Source organism: Helicoverpa zea, chromosome 1 (genome assembly GCF_022581195.2).
Source record: "Helicoverpa zea isolate HzStark_Cry1AcR chromosome 1, ilHelZeax1.1, whole genome shotgun sequence".
NCBI classification, from domain to species: Eukaryota; Metazoa; Arthropoda; class Insecta; order Lepidoptera; family Noctuidae; genus Helicoverpa; species Helicoverpa zea.
This window is the reverse complement of record NC_061452.1, coordinates 12061718-12080071: the sequence shown is the minus strand read 5'-3', so window position 1 is coordinate 12080071 and position 18354 is coordinate 12061718. Positions and strand designations below refer to the sequence as shown.

Genomic DNA, 18354 nt, shown 5'->3' with positions numbered 1-18354 from the left:
TTATGTTTACGTCAAGCTATATTCTGGAAGTTCGTCTTATTCTTATGTAATTAGCTGTTTATAATCTTCCTCTCCTGATTGAATTGCACGATCTCTTCAGAATTCCAAGAATCCTATCATTCTGAGATAGTCCCCAAGATACCCATGGCTTCTGAAGAGATGGAGGAATAGATCTCTATCTATATCTATCTTCCTCTTCTGAAACAATTGTCCGATCCTTCTTCGAAATTTCTAAAATTCTATCAGTCTTCTCTTCTTGTAACTAAACAATACGTTACATTTAACCACAAAGGCGTATGTAATATACAAATGTGTTAGTTACTACGCTGACAGGACGGACCAGCTGACGCAGACGGGTGTCACGTACGAGGTGGTCTCCAACATACCCAAGGCTTCTGAGGAGTTGGAGGAGAGGGAGAGCCTCGCGCAGATAGCTGCCACCGGGGAGGAGGCCAGCGCTGCTGATGGAGAGACTTATATCGGTAAGGTTTTGTACATAAAATAGTAATAATAGTAGTAATATTGCAAAACGTGTAAGGTTCAGCCCCACTAAAGCGGAGCAGAATGGAGAAGCTTAGAGACAAATAGAATTTAAAAATCTTGTATCCGTACCTATTGGCTGTTTGAAAATTTCTTAGCTCCGTTTTGATTGTAATATTTTATTTAAAAAATAGTCAACTGTTTCACAATTTTTACACGTTGGAAAGGTATCATAATTTGTTGTGAATCACGATACTCCTAGTTTCATTTGACAATCAGCATTTTAGGAAAAATGCTGATTGATGCACAGTTTAGGAAATTCTTTACTTACATTTTCTCTTTCAGAAAAATACACCCGCGGCGTGAGCGCAGTAGAGAGCATACTGACTCTCGACCGACTGCGGCAAAGTGTTGCCGTCAAGGAGCTAGAGCAGGCGCGCGGACAGCCCATCACCATGCGCAAGACCGCTTCTGTGCCTAACTTCTCACAGGTAATGTATTGCAGTAGCTGTAGTTATGATGCGAGTAGAAGAATTTGTACTACGTACTGGTATTTTGATGTATTGGTAAATTCGCTATGGCATTTGATAAGTCATTTGGGTTGTGATTTTATAAAGCTTCTGATCGGGTTATGTTTTCTCATGCATATACAACATGTAACGTAATTAACGCACACCCTCAAACACCCCAATTAGAATATTATGTTATAATCATAATACATACACTGAATTTTTAATTTAACATGTATATGCATTGTTATTTACTAAATTAGTTATACCAATTCTTGGAGAACTTTTTGGTCATACTACTACGCACGCAAATATCGCGCCGCGCGCCGCTCGACTCGACACAACATAACGAAACTACGGAAAAAGCCGACAATACACGAAGTCTTATTACTTTGAGTTACGGTCTATTTGAATTTGTTTTGACTGTACAGGGTTAATATGACAATAATTTCCGTAGTTTTAATTATTTTTGGGATAAAAAATTACCTATATTAAAAATGATATAAATAGATTCAGTAAACGATTCTGAACAAACTAATTTCAGGATGTGCGCTAATTAAGTTACATGTTGTATATATTACAGGGTAAAATACAATTTTAATTTGTTCAGAATTCTTCACTGCTGAGTTCAAATTTAAAATTTAAAACCTTTTCGAACTAGCAAATATCAATCAGGGGGCACCGAAGTATTTCCGTTAAGTAAAACAAGACTCGACAATTTTCTCATAGCCATTCGGACCTTTCATTTAGAAATGTCATAGCGAATATAAGAAAAAACCTTTCTTAAAAAAAAATAAACGATTATTCAATAGTACGTAGTACATATCGTTAGTTAAAGTAAAAAAACACACGGTTTTATCTCCTAGACACACGTACATTCGACGCTAGATAAGCACGTAGGTACACGCAGATAGAACTATAAACTGCACAAGAACCCCGTATATAAAGATATTTGTAATGACAATTAGGTCCACATTATTGAAGAAATATTTGGTGTCTTACATACCAACGATTATTACGGAGAAATATGTAAATTCTTGCTGGTTTAAAATCTTTAAAAATAAATAGATTTCTATGTCTCCTTGTAACAATGGTCGATGGTATGTAAGACACTCCAAAACATTTGATAACATTACGAATTTACAGGCGCGATATCTTCTATCTGTAAGTTGTTTTATACTATAGATGTTGTAAAGCTTTGGAGCAGATAATACACCAGTTTAATATAATAATAATATACACAAGTAATATTACTTGCTCAGTCGATGTCGCCATTAACACAAAGTATAGCGGTTATTACGTCACTATGTAAATATACATAACACATTAGGTATAGGCCATAGAGTACTGAGTCGTTTGCTATTCGGGGGAAATGCGACAAAAGTGATTAAATTCTCTTATCTTCTTTCGACTAGCTGAAGATCCTGATTACTTGCTAATTTAGAGCCTAAGTTTGATATCAACTATTTGGGTCTTACAAAAGCAACAAATAAAATGTCGATAACAGACTTTCTAAATCTTTTTGAAAAAAACTGCAGAAAGGCCCATTAGCATTCTCAGGATTTTCTACTCATTTTCGACCTACTAAACTAAAACAAGAATACACATACATCGCTAAACCCCGACCTGCATCCGATTCCCCTAGCAGTGTGTACGCTTGCTAACCTCTGTGTTGTCGCTACGCACCGGCCGCAGCTGTCGCAGGCGCTCGAGAACGCCGCCAAGAACGGGAACAACGTGAGTCCGCATGGCCGAACACACGCTCCATTATATATTACACACGGAGAACTAAATCACTAGCGGAGATGCCATAACGTCATTGAACATTCTTGCCAGTCGTTACGGGTAGTCAGAAGCCAGTAAGTCTAACCAAGGAGTATTGGGTTGGGGAGGTCAGATAGGGCAGTCGCTCCGTGTTAAACACTGGTACTCAGCTACATCCTGTTAGAAAAGGATCAGAGGATGATGAGGTGCTATAACGTAAAATTTCCTAAGAATGTAGCGCGCCACAATGCGGGTGTACGGGGGACGAGGAAACTTTATACGCCCATACGCCTTCTTAGGAACCATCATTTTTGGTAACACCAAAAACAGTTGACAGATGTCTTAAATAAGTAGAAGACTCGTTAGCTCACTCGTACTGACATAAAAGAAGGCGCCTGACCTACCTGTATTATGGCATCTCCGCTCATTTCCTGACTCCGTGATATTACACTTTATGTTCTATGTGCTCCTGTTTTCACAAGACAATTTCAACTTTATGCTGCACGGTATAAGGTCCTATTTGGTGATCGATTTTGCCGTTTTGGCAAGTAGTAGAAGTCTCAACTTTACGGTGTTTTGTTAAGGGATAAATTGCATTATAATGAAATTGATTTCTTCTGAAATGATAAAGATTGAATGTACACTATGTTAAAACAGGAATAGAAAAGTTTTTTTCACCATTTATTTTTGAACGACTTTTTTATTCGCTGCAAATTTTTATTTCTAGCTGGTCACATCTTTAGCACGTAGTTAGTTCACGTATTTATTAGTTCCTCATAGCATTTAAGATATTATTTTTACAAATAATCGTTGTCGCTGTGTTTTAATTTCCATTAGTTTAATTTATTTAATATTGTGATAGTAACTATGTTTTAAATGTTTTAATCATGTAACCAATTAAAGCGACTACGAAATGTGTTGAGCTTTCACTATTTGTAAGCTTAATGTAACGCCATAAGTCAGATATATTGTTATTGTCTTGTATGTAAGTCCGAGTTGCTTTAGAATGTCTCCCTTACCACTGTTCAAAGCACTAAGAGTTGAAGAAATAATACCTTGTAACTTGTACAGCTAATGCGCCTGGACTCTTCCTTCGAGTCTCTAGCCGGGCTGGCGTCAGGCCGCGCGGGCAGCATGGCCGACCTCGCCGACGAGACCCCGCGCCGCTCCGTGCACCGACACTCATACGCCGCCCCCTCGCACAACGACCCCGAAATACCAACACCCACCAAACCATTCGGACTCGGTAAGAACAAACATACTTCAAAATATCCTCAAATATTATTCCGTGTTGTGTACTAAAATAAAACTTTTTTCCAGTACAAGACACACTCCTATTTCCGATACATTCATTCTTTACCACTCATAACATTGTCATGCCTACAGTTTTTAATCGAAAAAAGTTATTTGCAGTATCTGCACATGTGCATACGAATAGCGCATTAACTACGTCATAGGCTTACATCAAGTTTTAAACCGTATTTTAGACAAACAATATATTTTATTAGTGCATTTCAGTAGAATAGGTAACAGAAATTTTGGTTTAGTATGTACAGATCTCGATGCACGATAGACTATCTAGAATAGTTTGAAGTTGATAGTAACATTATATCGGAGAGATTTCAAAAGAATTATCAGGCGATTCATGTTCACTAAATTGTCACAACAGTACTAAAACATCCACTGTTCATGATCTCACTATTACATTATTTTATTTTCCAACTGCTTTGTGGCGACGCTATGGCTCAAACAACTTCCCCTTCTATCTCTACTCCCCACTTCTTTCACTGCCATGTTCTTTGATGTCACTTGTTTAAGTTTACTGAAATATTTCTTCTATGATCCATCTTTTTCTTTGAGATATTTTTGAATGCGAATGGAGTCGAATACCCCAAATATATGTTAACTAATCTCGATTTTTTCAGAAATATATGAATGCTTTTCTTATATTTTTTGTTTATTTTCTAATATCAAGGCAAAATTTGCACGTTTTATTGGACTCCATTACAATAGATCTTAAAGAACAAGGTTGAATAGGACCACAAAATGATTCCTAAACTCTGAAACTAACGTTATATTTTCTGTATCTTAATCCCCCGCTACCTTCAGGCTCGTTCCTATCAGGTAAACAGAGAAAACAATATGGTATTAAATCGGAATGGCAACTGTATTGCGAAATTATTAGACGAATGCAACCGAACGATTAAAAACTAAATAGATGTGTTGTGATCATTGTTACTCATAAGAAATTTCTGTTCTGTATGTTACCCATTGATTGGCTGTAAAATATCATCTGAAACTATTGGCATAACGAAATCCAGTGAGAACGAATACGATGCTGAGTTCATTTTGATAAAATTAGACCCTGTATTGGCTATTAGAGGAAAGCAAGCTTCGAGCATCAAGCTTCTGTCGTTGTGTTGACTGTCTGATTGTTTGCGTGTCTCTTTCATTTGCATGTACCAGCATGACCTGTGATTTTTCCTCTCCTTCCCACTTCCTCTACGTTGATCTATTTGCTGTGGATTCGAACAACGAACGACGCTTTCAGTTTAGACAACGAATATTGCTTATAAGTGTTAGGGTTCTATGAAATCAGCCAAATATTGATTATTGTACATTCGATGAATTGTGCGATGCGTAAAAACTTAAAAGACAGTCCTTCTTTATATTAGTAGTTATACAGTAGTGATAGACCAATGGAATTGGATGTAGGTTTGTGTGTGTGTTAGGTGAAAATGTGCATGTATTGTAGACAGATATTTGAAGAAGTACCTCGTGGATAGATATTGTAATAAGCATGTGCTAGATAATAAACAGTATAGTAGGTTTGATATTTCGTATCCTATAATTTAGAAATGAATTTGAAATATTGTGGTGTAAGTAAATATTTTCTATTTCAAGCTATGTACAGAATTTAGCAATATATCTGTGATAATGTTAACTGAATAATATATAACTTAATTCTAGAATATTGTAATTTAGTATTCAAATAAATTAAACCTCTTTAGCTTTACTTTTAAGATCTGCGTGTCATATTGTAATATGAAATGTCCCAAAATTTTACGATAGAAGTGTTCACTATAAAACTATATTTTTAGTCCCTTAATTTTCTTTAAGATAGGAAATAATGTATTTTGTAGTTTTTTAAATGATATGTTCTGTAATTTTTAAATATACCACAATGTTATTCCGTAAGACTTCCTAAATATGTGTTGTGTTGAAGGTATGTATTGACGCAGTCTGATATTTTCATTGCAGCCCGGCCAACGTTCCTAAACTTGAATTTGAACCTGAACTCACTGCGACTACAGACGCCCAACAAGTGTATGTCCAGTTATTCAGTCGTAGAATCACTAGTTTCGCTTGTTTTTTGACGGTTTTCTTTAAATGTTTGTAATTTTGTATTATTTGTAAACGCTCATTGTATAATCTTTTCAGTGTATTGTTTACGAAACATGATACTTCATAGCATGTTCGATTGTATGGATTAATATCATTAACTGTCACTAGAAATGCATAATTATGATATTTACTCCATTTTTTAAATATAGCGTAATAATTGCGCATTATTTACAATACAATTTGCTGTGCGTTCACTGTGGGCATATACGCGCAGCTAGAGTTACTTACATCTATAAAAACTTATGCCTTCTGAGGCTTTGAAAGTTGGATGGCCCTCGGAAATTCTATATTTCAACGTGCCATCATTAATAATGCTTCACAGATTATAAATCGATTCATCCAATTGTCTTGAACTTGACTGGTTTTGGTGATCCGACGACATTCATTGTGAAAGTTTGTCCTAAACCCCACCCTTTTGAAACTAAGAATATTGCAAAAATTATGCATCTTACACTGAAAAGAACCTATAGGCTATCGTAAAGTGTAAAACATTAGTTTTAATTTTTGTTTGCTACATCTCATAGAGAGCTAGTTAGTTCGTATAGTGATAACATTGGCATGACTCAATCATTGTACAATCTCAAGCATGGAAGCGATCATTTAAACGATGTTATTTATGTTAAGTTTAGCTCATTCATGGTTTGTTAATCATTTAATTACTTAGTTAATCTATACTTTCTATTCGATAAGGTAGGAATATCACTTTGGTTAATTGCTAAGGAAATCGCACTGTTGTTGATTGTTTGACGTTTAACGCAAGCTGTATAAGTTTTCTACACTTCGATACTTTTTCTTATTGGCCCGACTTCGGCTATTTTTTCTGTAACTAATCTACCTAAGTACTTCTCTGAATAAAATTATGGAACAATCAAAATAATCTTAACAATCACATTTCTACACATATCTTTAAGCTCTTTGAAGTATTTTACGTCACCATCACTTTTGTTCCAATTACGTTTACAACGTTTACTACTAAAAAGTTCAGCCTAATTTCGTTTTAGGTAGGTTTCTCCCAGTTTAGTATAGCAAACTGAATGGCACGTAATGTTACAGCGTCACCAGCGAGTGGGAAGCTAGGACTGCGCATGACGACGCTACACGAGGAGCCGGGGCGGCGTAATGATGATGACTCGCATTCGGAGCCTGAGTCTGCGCCCGCTGACGAGCTCGCCACGCCGCTTACACACGTAAGTCTAGCCAGATGTTGCTAGCATTAGTTACTGTTTTGTAGATCTTGAGACTGCCCCCTATAATCTCGCAAACTTTATAAAATAGCTAGTATTTTTAGCTCGTATTTTTATAAAACACTAGCTTAAAATACTAGGATCTATGTACTACCTCTAAATGAATTAAAAGTAGCCTACATGCTACTCTGATATATACCGAGTTTTATCGACATCCATGCAATACTTTTTGCGTGAAAGAGTAAGATTTACAAAATAAATACCTGTAATATGGATTACTCCTGCAGGTCCACAGGTGTTTTAATAACAACGTCTTTACCTTCCTTTACTTACACCTAAAATCAAACAATTTCACATTCCTAACTTTTCTACCCATGACCAGCGCACACGCAGCCGCGCCACGTCCCGCGGGTTCCTGCCGACATCGAAGACGCTGGACTCACTGCACGAGCTGGCGTGCGAGCGAGTGCCCAACAAGAACTCGCCATCAATATCATCAAGTGGTTACGGTAAGTATACATAGAGAAATGGTGCGAATATATAAATGTTTGTTAAATTAATTTTGCGATAAAATTAAAATAAAGAATCTCTTTGAAAGCGATTATAACATAAAGGTTTTTTTAACTTTTTAGTATTCACTATGCATATTCATTATTTCCGTTAAAACCAAAATCCGCAGCTTTTCTTTCTATAGTAGGTATAAAGGATAAGTTCTTCATGTTTGCAAATTATTCCAGGTTCACAAGCAGTATCATCAACAAACCTCACGAACGACGACACCCTCTCAATCCGAAGCATGTCGGTCGACGAGACGCCGGACTTCGACAAAACCATGGACTACACACACATCAGCCGCACCAAAACCTCCATGCAGGGCCTTCGAAACGAAATCACGGAGTTACGAAACGACATCAACGACTTGAAGCACGATATTGTCGAATCGAAACATGAGCTCGACGATTCGATGTTCGAGAAAGCGAAAACTCCAGTATTAACCCCCGGTTCAAGAAACCGGATTAATCCGTTTTTGAGGGATTGCGAGGAGGCGGTTAAGGAGGAAGAGTCGAAGGGACAACTTGTGGATCCTTTGGGAGCTATTCCTGTTGAGAGTGCCACGTTGCCTAGCAACAAGAGCGTCGAGAGTGCACAGTTAAATGGAGAGGCGAGGCACGAACAAACTAATAATGTGTCGCATGATGCTTCTCATGATACGTCGTTTGGTGAGTAGTAAAATCTGTCAATTGAGTGTTTATAGATATAAATGGATATTTCTTTCTTCTTATTGATTTTGAGCTAATATCTCCATATGTATCAATAATGTTACCATGAAAATTTACCTACCTATTCTCGAAATTACCTACAGTACTAAAACGCGTCTCCTTATTTATTTTCTAGGTGAAGCCGAAGTAGAATCAGTGAGTTCAGAACAATCGAGTCACGACACAGAGCGCAGTCGGGAGGCGTCGTCTGTCGGCGAGAGCGACTCCGCCTCCACCGGACCCGACCAGCCTGTTGTCAAGACGCAGTTGCCTGCTGGCAAGGTAACTATTGCTATTGATTTGATTTGAAAATGGGGGATGGGGAGGGGGAGGGAGATTTAAGATCGAAAGGAGTAGAAAAGACTTCTGCGAGCCCTATGCCCTGATAACGGATAACAGGATGTCATCAATCATGTCTAAAAGTTGAACAATATCGTGGAAGCATACTTTGGCGTTTCAAACTGATCAAGTAATGGTCGAAAGTGGTCAAGAAAGTGTAGTGTTCAAAATATCGACTGAGTCCCATTAGATTTGGATGTGAATGTTAGTCATTTAGCGTATCTAACCTGTACAAACTGTTGAAAACTTTGCAGATTTGGACATTTATAGTTCGGCCATTCAGAGAATGCGTTCCTGACACGTCGCGATTGAACTGACGACGTAACTTTGCAATGGCGTTGCAGTTACGATAAAAATATTTTTGCTGGTTGTTTACCGTTTTAACAATTGAGGAGCATTAAAACAACATTATTATATCAATAATCAATGAATGTTATAATTTTGTGCCAAACTGAGTGTCAAATAACTTGGTAAACAATATTTTTCTAAATCTATACTGCGCTATTACAAGGTTATGTCAGCGGTTTATATTTTGTAGTGCTGTGCTAAAAATAACAGGCAAGTATCGTAATCTGTTCTTATACAGTTATAATATAAAATAATACGTTTTGATTTTCTTTTTAAGAATTGGAAAATAATGAACTATAAGACTTAATTATAACGTTTATGAAATATAAAAATAAAACTATGACCAAACCGCATTTTTATACTTAGATTAAAAATGGTAACCCCAAATGGCGTTATGGGCCGCCATTTTGTGACGCTAAAACAGTCGTCCGTTGTCGTTTCGTGCGCATAGACCACGTTTTTCAAGTGTTTTCGATCTGTTTTTATTTGATTACCCGGCTTTTGTTAGACCGAGATATCAGGATTGATTCTGTTATTGATAATAATATAATTATACATGTAGGCGAAGATGATGATGAAGACACCACCTCCTCAAGCAAATCGGAGTCTGATTAATATTCTGTTCGCACATTCAATTCAATGTACTTGTAACAAAGAATAAATAAAACAATTTTATTATATGAATATTACCTTTTTTTGGTTTCCACTTAAATAACTAAAATATAAAACAAATGATTCCGCCAATTTAAAACGAAAATAATCTTAAAATAATGCGGCGGTTCATTTTGAAGGAACGGTAACGAACTCAGTGTTATGTTGTGCCCATCACTAGTCGTGACTAACTGATAGGTGTCAGGAACGCATTCTCTGAACGGCCGAAGTATAATGTTGTTTCTACAAATTGACAACATAAATCTCACTTTTTGACAAGAAGCTTTTAGAAAATTGTATGTTGTTGTGTATTTGTCAAATTCATTAATTTGGAGAGCTAGATAAATAAAATGCTATGTTACCCAGGTGATTCGACGTCGCGCCGGCGGCAGCGCTAGAACAGGCTCCCGACAGACCACAACGCGGCCTCGCTCGGCACACGAACCCGCGCTACACCATACGCCTGCCTCATCCACTGAGCGTATCGTAGACGGTAAGCATATGATGAGCACTTTATGTAGTGATTACTATGTAAGTAGAGGTTATATAGGTAAGGATATGTGTGTGAGACGGGTAATAGTAGTGTATGGTAGTTAAAATAAAATTGTTAGTTGTATATTACAAATAGGTATTTATATACAAGGAGTGTTAAATTGTTGTCGTTGGGTAACTAATTAAATAGTTATGTTGTACAACTACAATAAATTCCATAGTATGGTATAGTATTTTCTAATAATATTTATGATCATTTTTCAGAAAATTGGCTATAACGTATTAATCTAGGGTCTATTTCAGCTGTGGAAAAAGAAAACATTTTTTATCTGTATTATTTTTCAATAATGATTTTTTTATCATACAATATGGGTAATGTAGACGAGTCGTCGGAGTCGCTGCAGCCGTGGATGACGGTGGGCGAGAGCGTGGCGCTGCGGCTGAGCAGCAGCACGGGCGTCATCGCCTACACCGGCCCCACGCACTTCGCCGGCGGCACCTGGATCGGCGTCGAGCTCGATGCACCTACAGGTAAGTTAGGTTCTAACTTAATGGCGGCTCGCAACTAACTTCCGAGCACAAGTACGCGTAAGTGCTTATAGGGTCGTGATTCTTCAGCGGGGCCCAACAGGGCCAAGGCCTGCCGGGGCTGCGGGGATTGTTCGAAAGAGTTACCGCGGTCCTGGTAGCCTACGAAGGAACACGATCTTCGAGTCGTGATTCTTCGCTATCGTCTGATACCTAAAACAGTTTCTGCACAGGGACTTGTGAATTGTTCAGAGCTGCGATACACGGCCAGTTTCTTCATCAAAAGTAAAAGTCAAAGTAATGTCTAAAATAAAAGTAACGGTCAAATTCGTTTTTTCGAGGCTAAAGTGACAGCAAAACTAATAGAAAAATGAATTTGATCGTTACTTTTACTTTAGACATTACTTTGACTTTTACTTTGGCTTTTACTTTCGATGAAGAAACTGGCTGTAAGTCTGTAACGAACTATAGCTTATTCTGAAGTTTCGCTAAAAAAACCTATTTAAAGAATTGAGCATATTCATTCCTTAAATGCTCCTAAAAACCGATGTCCAGACATTAAAACATTCATATTGTACATTCCAGGCAAGAATGACGGTTCAGTAGGCGGAACGCGGTACTTCGAGTGCCGTCCTCGGCACGGTATCTTCGTCCGCGCGGACAAGCTGGTGCACGACCGGCGCGGACGCTCCGCGCGCGCCTTCCGCGACAACGAGCTCAAGCGCGCGCAGAGCAAGGGTGCGTTTACTACTAATAGTATTTATGGCCAGTTGCACCAAGTTACTGATTAAGACTGATAGCCTATCAGGAACTTATTTATTATATAACAGATAAACTATAACTTTTGGTTTCACAGTTTTCGGGTAGCAATATATTGCAGTTGCAGAAATTATCAACAGATTTTCTCTCTCTGTCTGGCATATAGAACTGACACTTTATCTGTAACCAGTGAAACCGGATTTCAATCTTTTTTCAGGATTATCTGAAGGCTATATAACTACTACAATATATTTAACTTAAGGTGCTTTACGGAGACGCATAGAAGCGGTACATTTATTACTCCAGATTCTATAGGGAAGTCGTTTTGTTCCAGGAGAAGGGCTACACAACTTGCACAGATCGCGGAGTCGCGGCGACAGCATAAACGCCGTCGGCACCAAAACTAGGAATAGCAAATAGAGCCCCACAACGCTCCCTCGACCGACAGCCGACCCAGCCACACCCGCCAGTGTATCGGACCGAATTTATATTTACGTCCCACACTTGTATAGAAAACCGCATTTTTTTGTTGCAGTCATGTAACTCGTATGGTGCTTATATGTATTGTAGATGTTTATTTACTACCCTCGAAGCAATATCGTTCGCCTTCGTTTTTTATTGTTGGGGACTTAGAAGGGGGAAACTATGATCTCAGTTTTATTAACTTTGTTAATAAAATTTGTAGATGACGCGATGTTTCCGGGATGTGCAACTTTCGATGTCCTAAAGGACGAAGTCATCGGGAATAGAGACCGCCCTAGTTGGTACAGGTCGTTACAGAAGTGATATGAGTAGGCAATTTTTAACAAATTTATATATCACTGGATTTGTTTTAAACGAAATGTATATCTTTACCTCTTTTATTTAAAGAGGGCGTTGATTTAAGTGATATATGAAATTAACCAATATAAGAATAGAACCAATGACGTGTAATGTTTGTTATGGATTGTAAAACACATATCACTTTTGTAGCGGCCTGTACTAGTCGTTTTGTTTTATTGTATTATGAATTAAATGAAATTGTTTTCAAATATTTGTAAATATAAATATGGAATTATAATGTGATTTAATTTTATCATTTTATGAAAAAGTCCTGTAAATATGTGTATTTGCGTGTGTATTATTATTTGTAATGATCATCGGTGATTGAATATCGTTTATTAAGTTATTTGTATAAATTCTTTCTAATGTATAGTTTGTGGTGATAGATGTTACGGTAATGTATACTTATTTATATGTAGCTCATCGACCACTTTCTGCTTACCCTCGCGTGTACAGGTTTATATTCTGTGCACGGAATATATCTTCTGTGATTTTGACGTTTTACTATTTCTCTTCACTGTTGCATTTTATATGACATTTTAATGATAGGATGGAGCGTTTGATTAGTGACCGCATTTATTAATGAGTTGACTTAATTTTATCGAATGTATAATGTTAATTTATATCAATAGTTTCGTTCGATGTATTTGTTGTTAATTAATTAAATAGTGGTCACAGCTGTGTGCTCCACCCTATCACTTATATAATATTCTTGACCTTATTCTTCTTACTGCTCACGTGCATTTTGTGTTCGACACACGATTGCCAGTTTTAATTGTGATAGTATCTTGCCACCTAACTATAAAGAAAAACATATTTTTTTATTTCGACGCCTGCTTTTGCCCCTTTTATTTAAAGGTGTATCTCAAGTAGTTTATAAAATCGTCCAATATTACATCTTCGTCCTTGTAAAAGACTTTGTACTTAGTACACTAAACAGCCACTGACGGATAACTCAAGTCCAGACATTGACGCTCCGATGTGCGGCGCAAGCGGTCAGCGAATCGAGTCAGATCAATACTGCCATTTAATGCTTATTATTCGATAAAAGCACTAGTAATCATTTCTATTCTAATATTAAATTTTTAAATATCGAATAAGTACCGATCGTCATTTTTGGCGACGAGGTCTCTTGCCAAGTAGACGCTGTCAACTCTGACAGATGTGACGTCATAGCTTCACTCATCTCTTGCGCCGCTCACATTATATCGATTAGGTTGTGTATATTCGAAATTTTATGTAAATGTAATCGTGAATCGGCATTCTGTAAATTAAAATGTCACTACGAAAAAAATTGTCCTCAATTTATTATCTCCATCCACCTTCGAACAATAAATCGGTGAGATATCTAACTGTAATTAGTGAAACAAAAAATCTTAATCAATGTTCTCTCCATTATAGTAATATGAAGAGTTATAGTTAAATTTTTTGAATAAAGCCTAATTTGGATAAATTATCAAGATATATTGTAGCGGCATAGTGCGCGTGTAATCGTATTAGGTAATGTCCACATTGTTCGCTCCGTGGTAATACGGGGCAATAGTCTTAGATCACCTAATGTATATTCCATCCTTTTAGTAAAGTAATCGTTCGTAAGTACACTAAATGAGTACACAAAATAGAGTAACACGCCTGGTTAATAGTGTTTGTAAGTCCCACTTTCAGCGTTCATTCATAGTTCGCCACTTGCCTCCATTCCTTGAGTTATTCTGTGACGTCACAACGTAGAGCAGTCTAGTTCGCGTAACATCCGTGTGAGCTGTACCACCAACCGACGGCTTGCGATATGTGACGCCAACGAATGCCTCTGTAAACATTATGTATATTTACATTTAAATTGTAAGTTATTAATATAAAAAACGTTATTCAAAAATATTAAACCAGCTGTTTCAAAAGTATGCACTCGAGAATTTAATGCCAACTTTTAGTGGGACCGTGATTCCATAGCGAGCAGCCCATGGTGTAATATTCTTCGCTAACATCACTTTGAGCTCGTTTATGTTGTTGTGACGTCACTGGACGGCCTCGCGTGGGACAGCGGTCCAAATAATTTGTAAGCATTGACTGACATCATATTGTCACACATTCATAGAGTTATCACGATTTACATTTATCGAATGCTTATTAGACTGTCGTACTTAAACATTCCATTTTTTCTATACATTTATCGTTCTAGCAGACGTTCAGTAGTATTTATCAGTGATTAGTTAGATTTTTAACTACAGAATGCGACTTATATGGCGTTTATTTTGCATTTTACGATTTTTAACTTTGAATGTAAAAGTATATTTACCATTATAATAAATAAATCTGGCCCTAACTAGGACAGCTCAATGTGTAGTCGACGTTAATAAAATCTAAAATGAAATATACGTATTTTCAAATATAGTAGGATGTGTCTTTGAAACTCTTGATGTGCTTATGTCCAGTAGTTTGGTAGAACTCGGGCAGTGGACGAGCGGTCAAGCGGACGCGTCGGCAGTCAGGCGTCGCGTCTCGGAGTGCGCACTAGGGCTCCTAGGTTTAGGCAAATAGTGACCTTAAAAGCAGCGTCTCGTAGGTCCTAATTTAATTTTTAGAAATTAAGCTGACCATGTGCTGTGCTTTTGTTTTAAACAAATAGTTTTTAGGTAATTAAATAATTTGTTGTTTAATAATATTTCATTTTAGAAAATTGTGTGTATTATTCGCAGTCAATTCAAGATATCACACGCTTTTACGAATGTGAATGTAATATTATTATTTTATGAAATTGTGACTTGCATGGATTTTATTTTTAGCGTAGATACCGTTAAGTAAATTAATTTGCCAGAAATTGGAAAATGTAAAATAAATAAATGACAAAGTAATGTATGTATTTCTAATTCTTTTTGTGATAAATAGGCAGCTACTTTGTAGCATAGATGGTTGCATCTTCATTACTATACACATAAAGCATAATAAAGAGATTTTAATATTTAAATACAAAAATAGTTCACTTCTAGTGGAAATATTTTTGCCAAGTAGCAAGTTCGAGTCAACCATCGCTGTCATTATCAATAAATGTATTATAAAATATTATTTTTGTATTTTATTCCTGTAGTCTTAGATCCTTACTCTATCTTAGTTGAATTGGTATGGTGTTTCTTCATAGTATTTTATCTAGAAAGTATCTTGATCGTAGTTAAACAGAAAATGGTAGATAGTTAAAACCCCCTAGACTAGCTTACAGTTGGTAAAATACTACATTGACATATACTTCTAACGATAGACAAGAACATACCGTCATTTGTCTAGCTTTTTCCTAACCAGAAGCAGCTGAGTACTTGTGTTTTACATAAAACGACCCTGAAAAATTCCTTCCTGACCTCCACAACCCTGGAAAGTCTGATACCCCTGTTCTGACTTCTTACTACCCGTAACGATTGCTGAAGATGTTCAAATAACAGGCGAGACCCACCAGTTTATTGTGCCTTTCGAAATACGGAATGCTCCTTCTCTGTGTGAGAAGAGGCCGTAACACGAACATTTGGAATAGTGAAAATGATGATGAAAAGGATGAAAGACAAGGTTTGACAGTCGAGAGGTTGGGGGGAATTCAATCCTCACCAACTGCGCATTATTTTTGAGAATATTATATGAATAAATGATCGATGATGAAATGATGATTATAATGTTGTATAGGGTCATTTAAATTTAAGTGTAGTTGTTAAATACCTTTATTATTTCTATGCCGATGCTACGGCGAAACATGCAGAACATAATATAACCAATGTAACATCTTTGTACCCCGTGTTTCATACAAATAAAAGATTCTTATTCTTATTCGAATTAATTACATTACGTAGTATTTATTCATTTTCTTTTCAATTCTATTGAATGCAAAAAATCATTCAGTTTTTAACAGCTCTCGAATGTTATCCCCGATTGCCCAGGATTTTCATCACCAGATCGTAATCAGGGAAATATGCCATAGCAAAGAAAAAAAAAAACAAATCGATCCAGGCATATTTGAGTAATTGGGGAAAAAACAAAAAAAAACTACGAATTGAGCATTTGAGAACCATAAATCCGTAACCGTAAATCGTATTGCTTCTTGTTGTATTTTTTTTTTGCATAATTTGCATTTTGAATAGAACTTTTTTATTGAACTTTTCGGTCCAGTCATATTTGAGTAATTCATGAGTAATTGGGGAAAATACCTAAAAAAATATTCCTACGAATTGAGAATTTGAGAACCATAAATCCGTAATCGAAACCGTAAATCTTTATTGCTTCGTATTGCAATATTTTTTTGCATTTTGAATAAACTTTTTATTGCGAAACAAATTAAAATTCAAACTTAAAATAGAATGGCCGTTCATGCAATGACATTGGCTTTGCTTATTTTAGAAAAAAAAAAAAATTGCTTTCGCGCCATTAACGTTCCGGGAAAATACGAAGTTTATGCAAATTCTTGATGACTAAACTGTTGCGTGAAAGAAATACATCGCAATTAATTTACTTGATGAGTGCAAGTAAAAGCAAGGTTGATCCGAAGAATTCACTTTGAAAGGTAAATAAATTAATAAGCATTCAACATGCCAGTTCATAATTCAGGTAGGTAAAGCTATGATTTTATGTAACGATTAACCCAGAATTGTTGGCTGTGCGGTGACGATCGAGGCATGAGCTGAAAGCGGTTTAAGGACATTTGATAAAGGTAAACACTTAATAGTGAAGAAGAAGTTTATCAGCTTCATGGACTCTTGATTTTCTGATATAATCATATAACACATTGTATAAAGTAGGTAGGTAGGTACATAGGTAACAATAATGAAAAGTAGGTATTTAAGTACTTACCTACTCATCATTGTAACTAGTAATGTAGTATGATGGTTGATTGATTAGTGTAGTTGTATTGTACCTAAATATTGAGAACTTCAGATAATTAGGTTGTAAAATCGTGAGATTTCATGCTCAAAACTTCGAGAATTAGGTTCCTACCTATAAGTAGCGTAACAATGATGGCTTTCTTATTTAGGTACAACAATGCCTCCAAAGGGAAATACAATAGTAATATGTATTACAATATCTTCGTAAATCGCTGGAGCTTATGACCTGCGGCACACGAAGGTTGTAACAGCGACAGTTGACCTTATTCCGGGCGACGTCGCGCGAGTGTCATCTTGCTGGCGGGTGGACGGGGCGGCGCGCAGACTGCCTGGCACACGCTTCTACCCACCTGGCCAACGGTACTGGTCGCAGAGGCAGGTAATGTTGTAAGGATAGGTATTCAATATTTTTGTGGAACCGTGTTTTCCGGTAAGTAGAAAATCTCACCAATTGATGGTGAGTTGGTAATCTTGGTATTGATGGGCACAATTCCGTCCGTAGGTATGATAGGTGGTAAGTATCAAAGGATTGTCAATTATTTAGCAGTAGTAGAAATATGAACGAACAACTAATATTAGATTATTTACCTTTTATTAACATTGTAGTTGTAGCAAGTTCAATTCTCCAGTAGATATACAAGATAGGTAGGTTTATAATTAAGTCATCCTCAGGTGTTTAAAGTAGGTATGGTAACGCATTCATTTCAAACATAAAAAAAAGTTAATGTAGATGAACTCTGTATTTAATAAACCTAAAACAAAAATCGCAACATAACTTCAGTTCTTTCACTACCAATATTTTCTGCGCACCCTACACTTAATCTATTTTAGTATAGCGATGCCGATGCTCGTTACAAAGGAGACATCGTTCCATAATGGCATGCCGGTGGGACTTGCGTGACTTGCCATTTGCCTAGCTCTGCCTTTCGCAGTCCTTTGTCACAGACGATCCAACCGGCGT

The 18354-nt window shown here is 36.7% G+C and overlaps 1 protein-coding gene across 11 annotated transcripts in view; it reads left to right on the top strand.

Moving 5' to 3' along the window:
* Nucleotides 1–15600, top strand: part of LOC124631044 (kinesin-like protein KIF13A) — a 135934-nt gene extending 120334 nt beyond the window's left edge. For 3 of the 11 annotated variants that reach the window (XM_047165211.1, XM_047165232.1, XM_047165173.1), the window contains exons 26-38: nucleotides 334–482; nucleotides 826–971; nucleotides 2685–2726; nucleotides 3825–3999; nucleotides 6015–6080; nucleotides 7212–7345; nucleotides 7725–7851; nucleotides 8080–8562; nucleotides 8738–8883; nucleotides 10306–10432; nucleotides 10813–10962; nucleotides 11545–11697; nucleotides 12053–15600. In XM_047165211.1, the coding sequence (XP_047021167.1) occupies nucleotides 334–482; nucleotides 826–971; nucleotides 2685–2726; nucleotides 3825–3999; nucleotides 6015–6080; nucleotides 7212–7345; nucleotides 7725–7851; nucleotides 8080–8562; nucleotides 8738–8883; nucleotides 10306–10432; nucleotides 10813–10962; nucleotides 11545–11697; nucleotides 12053–12138 (1984 nt within the window). In that variant the 3' untranslated portion in view covers nucleotides 12139–15600. Of the gene's footprint in view, nucleotides 1–318; nucleotides 483–825; nucleotides 972–2684; nucleotides 2727–3824; nucleotides 4000–6014; nucleotides 6081–7211; nucleotides 7346–7724; nucleotides 7852–8079; nucleotides 8563–8737; nucleotides 8884–10305; nucleotides 10433–10812; nucleotides 10963–11544; nucleotides 11698–12052 lie in introns of all 11 variants that reach the window. The other 8 variants (XM_047165186.1, XM_047165181.1, XM_047165155.1 and 5 more) reach the window with 5 other exon arrangements.
* The last annotated feature ends 2754 nt before the right edge of the window (nucleotides 15601–18354 follow it).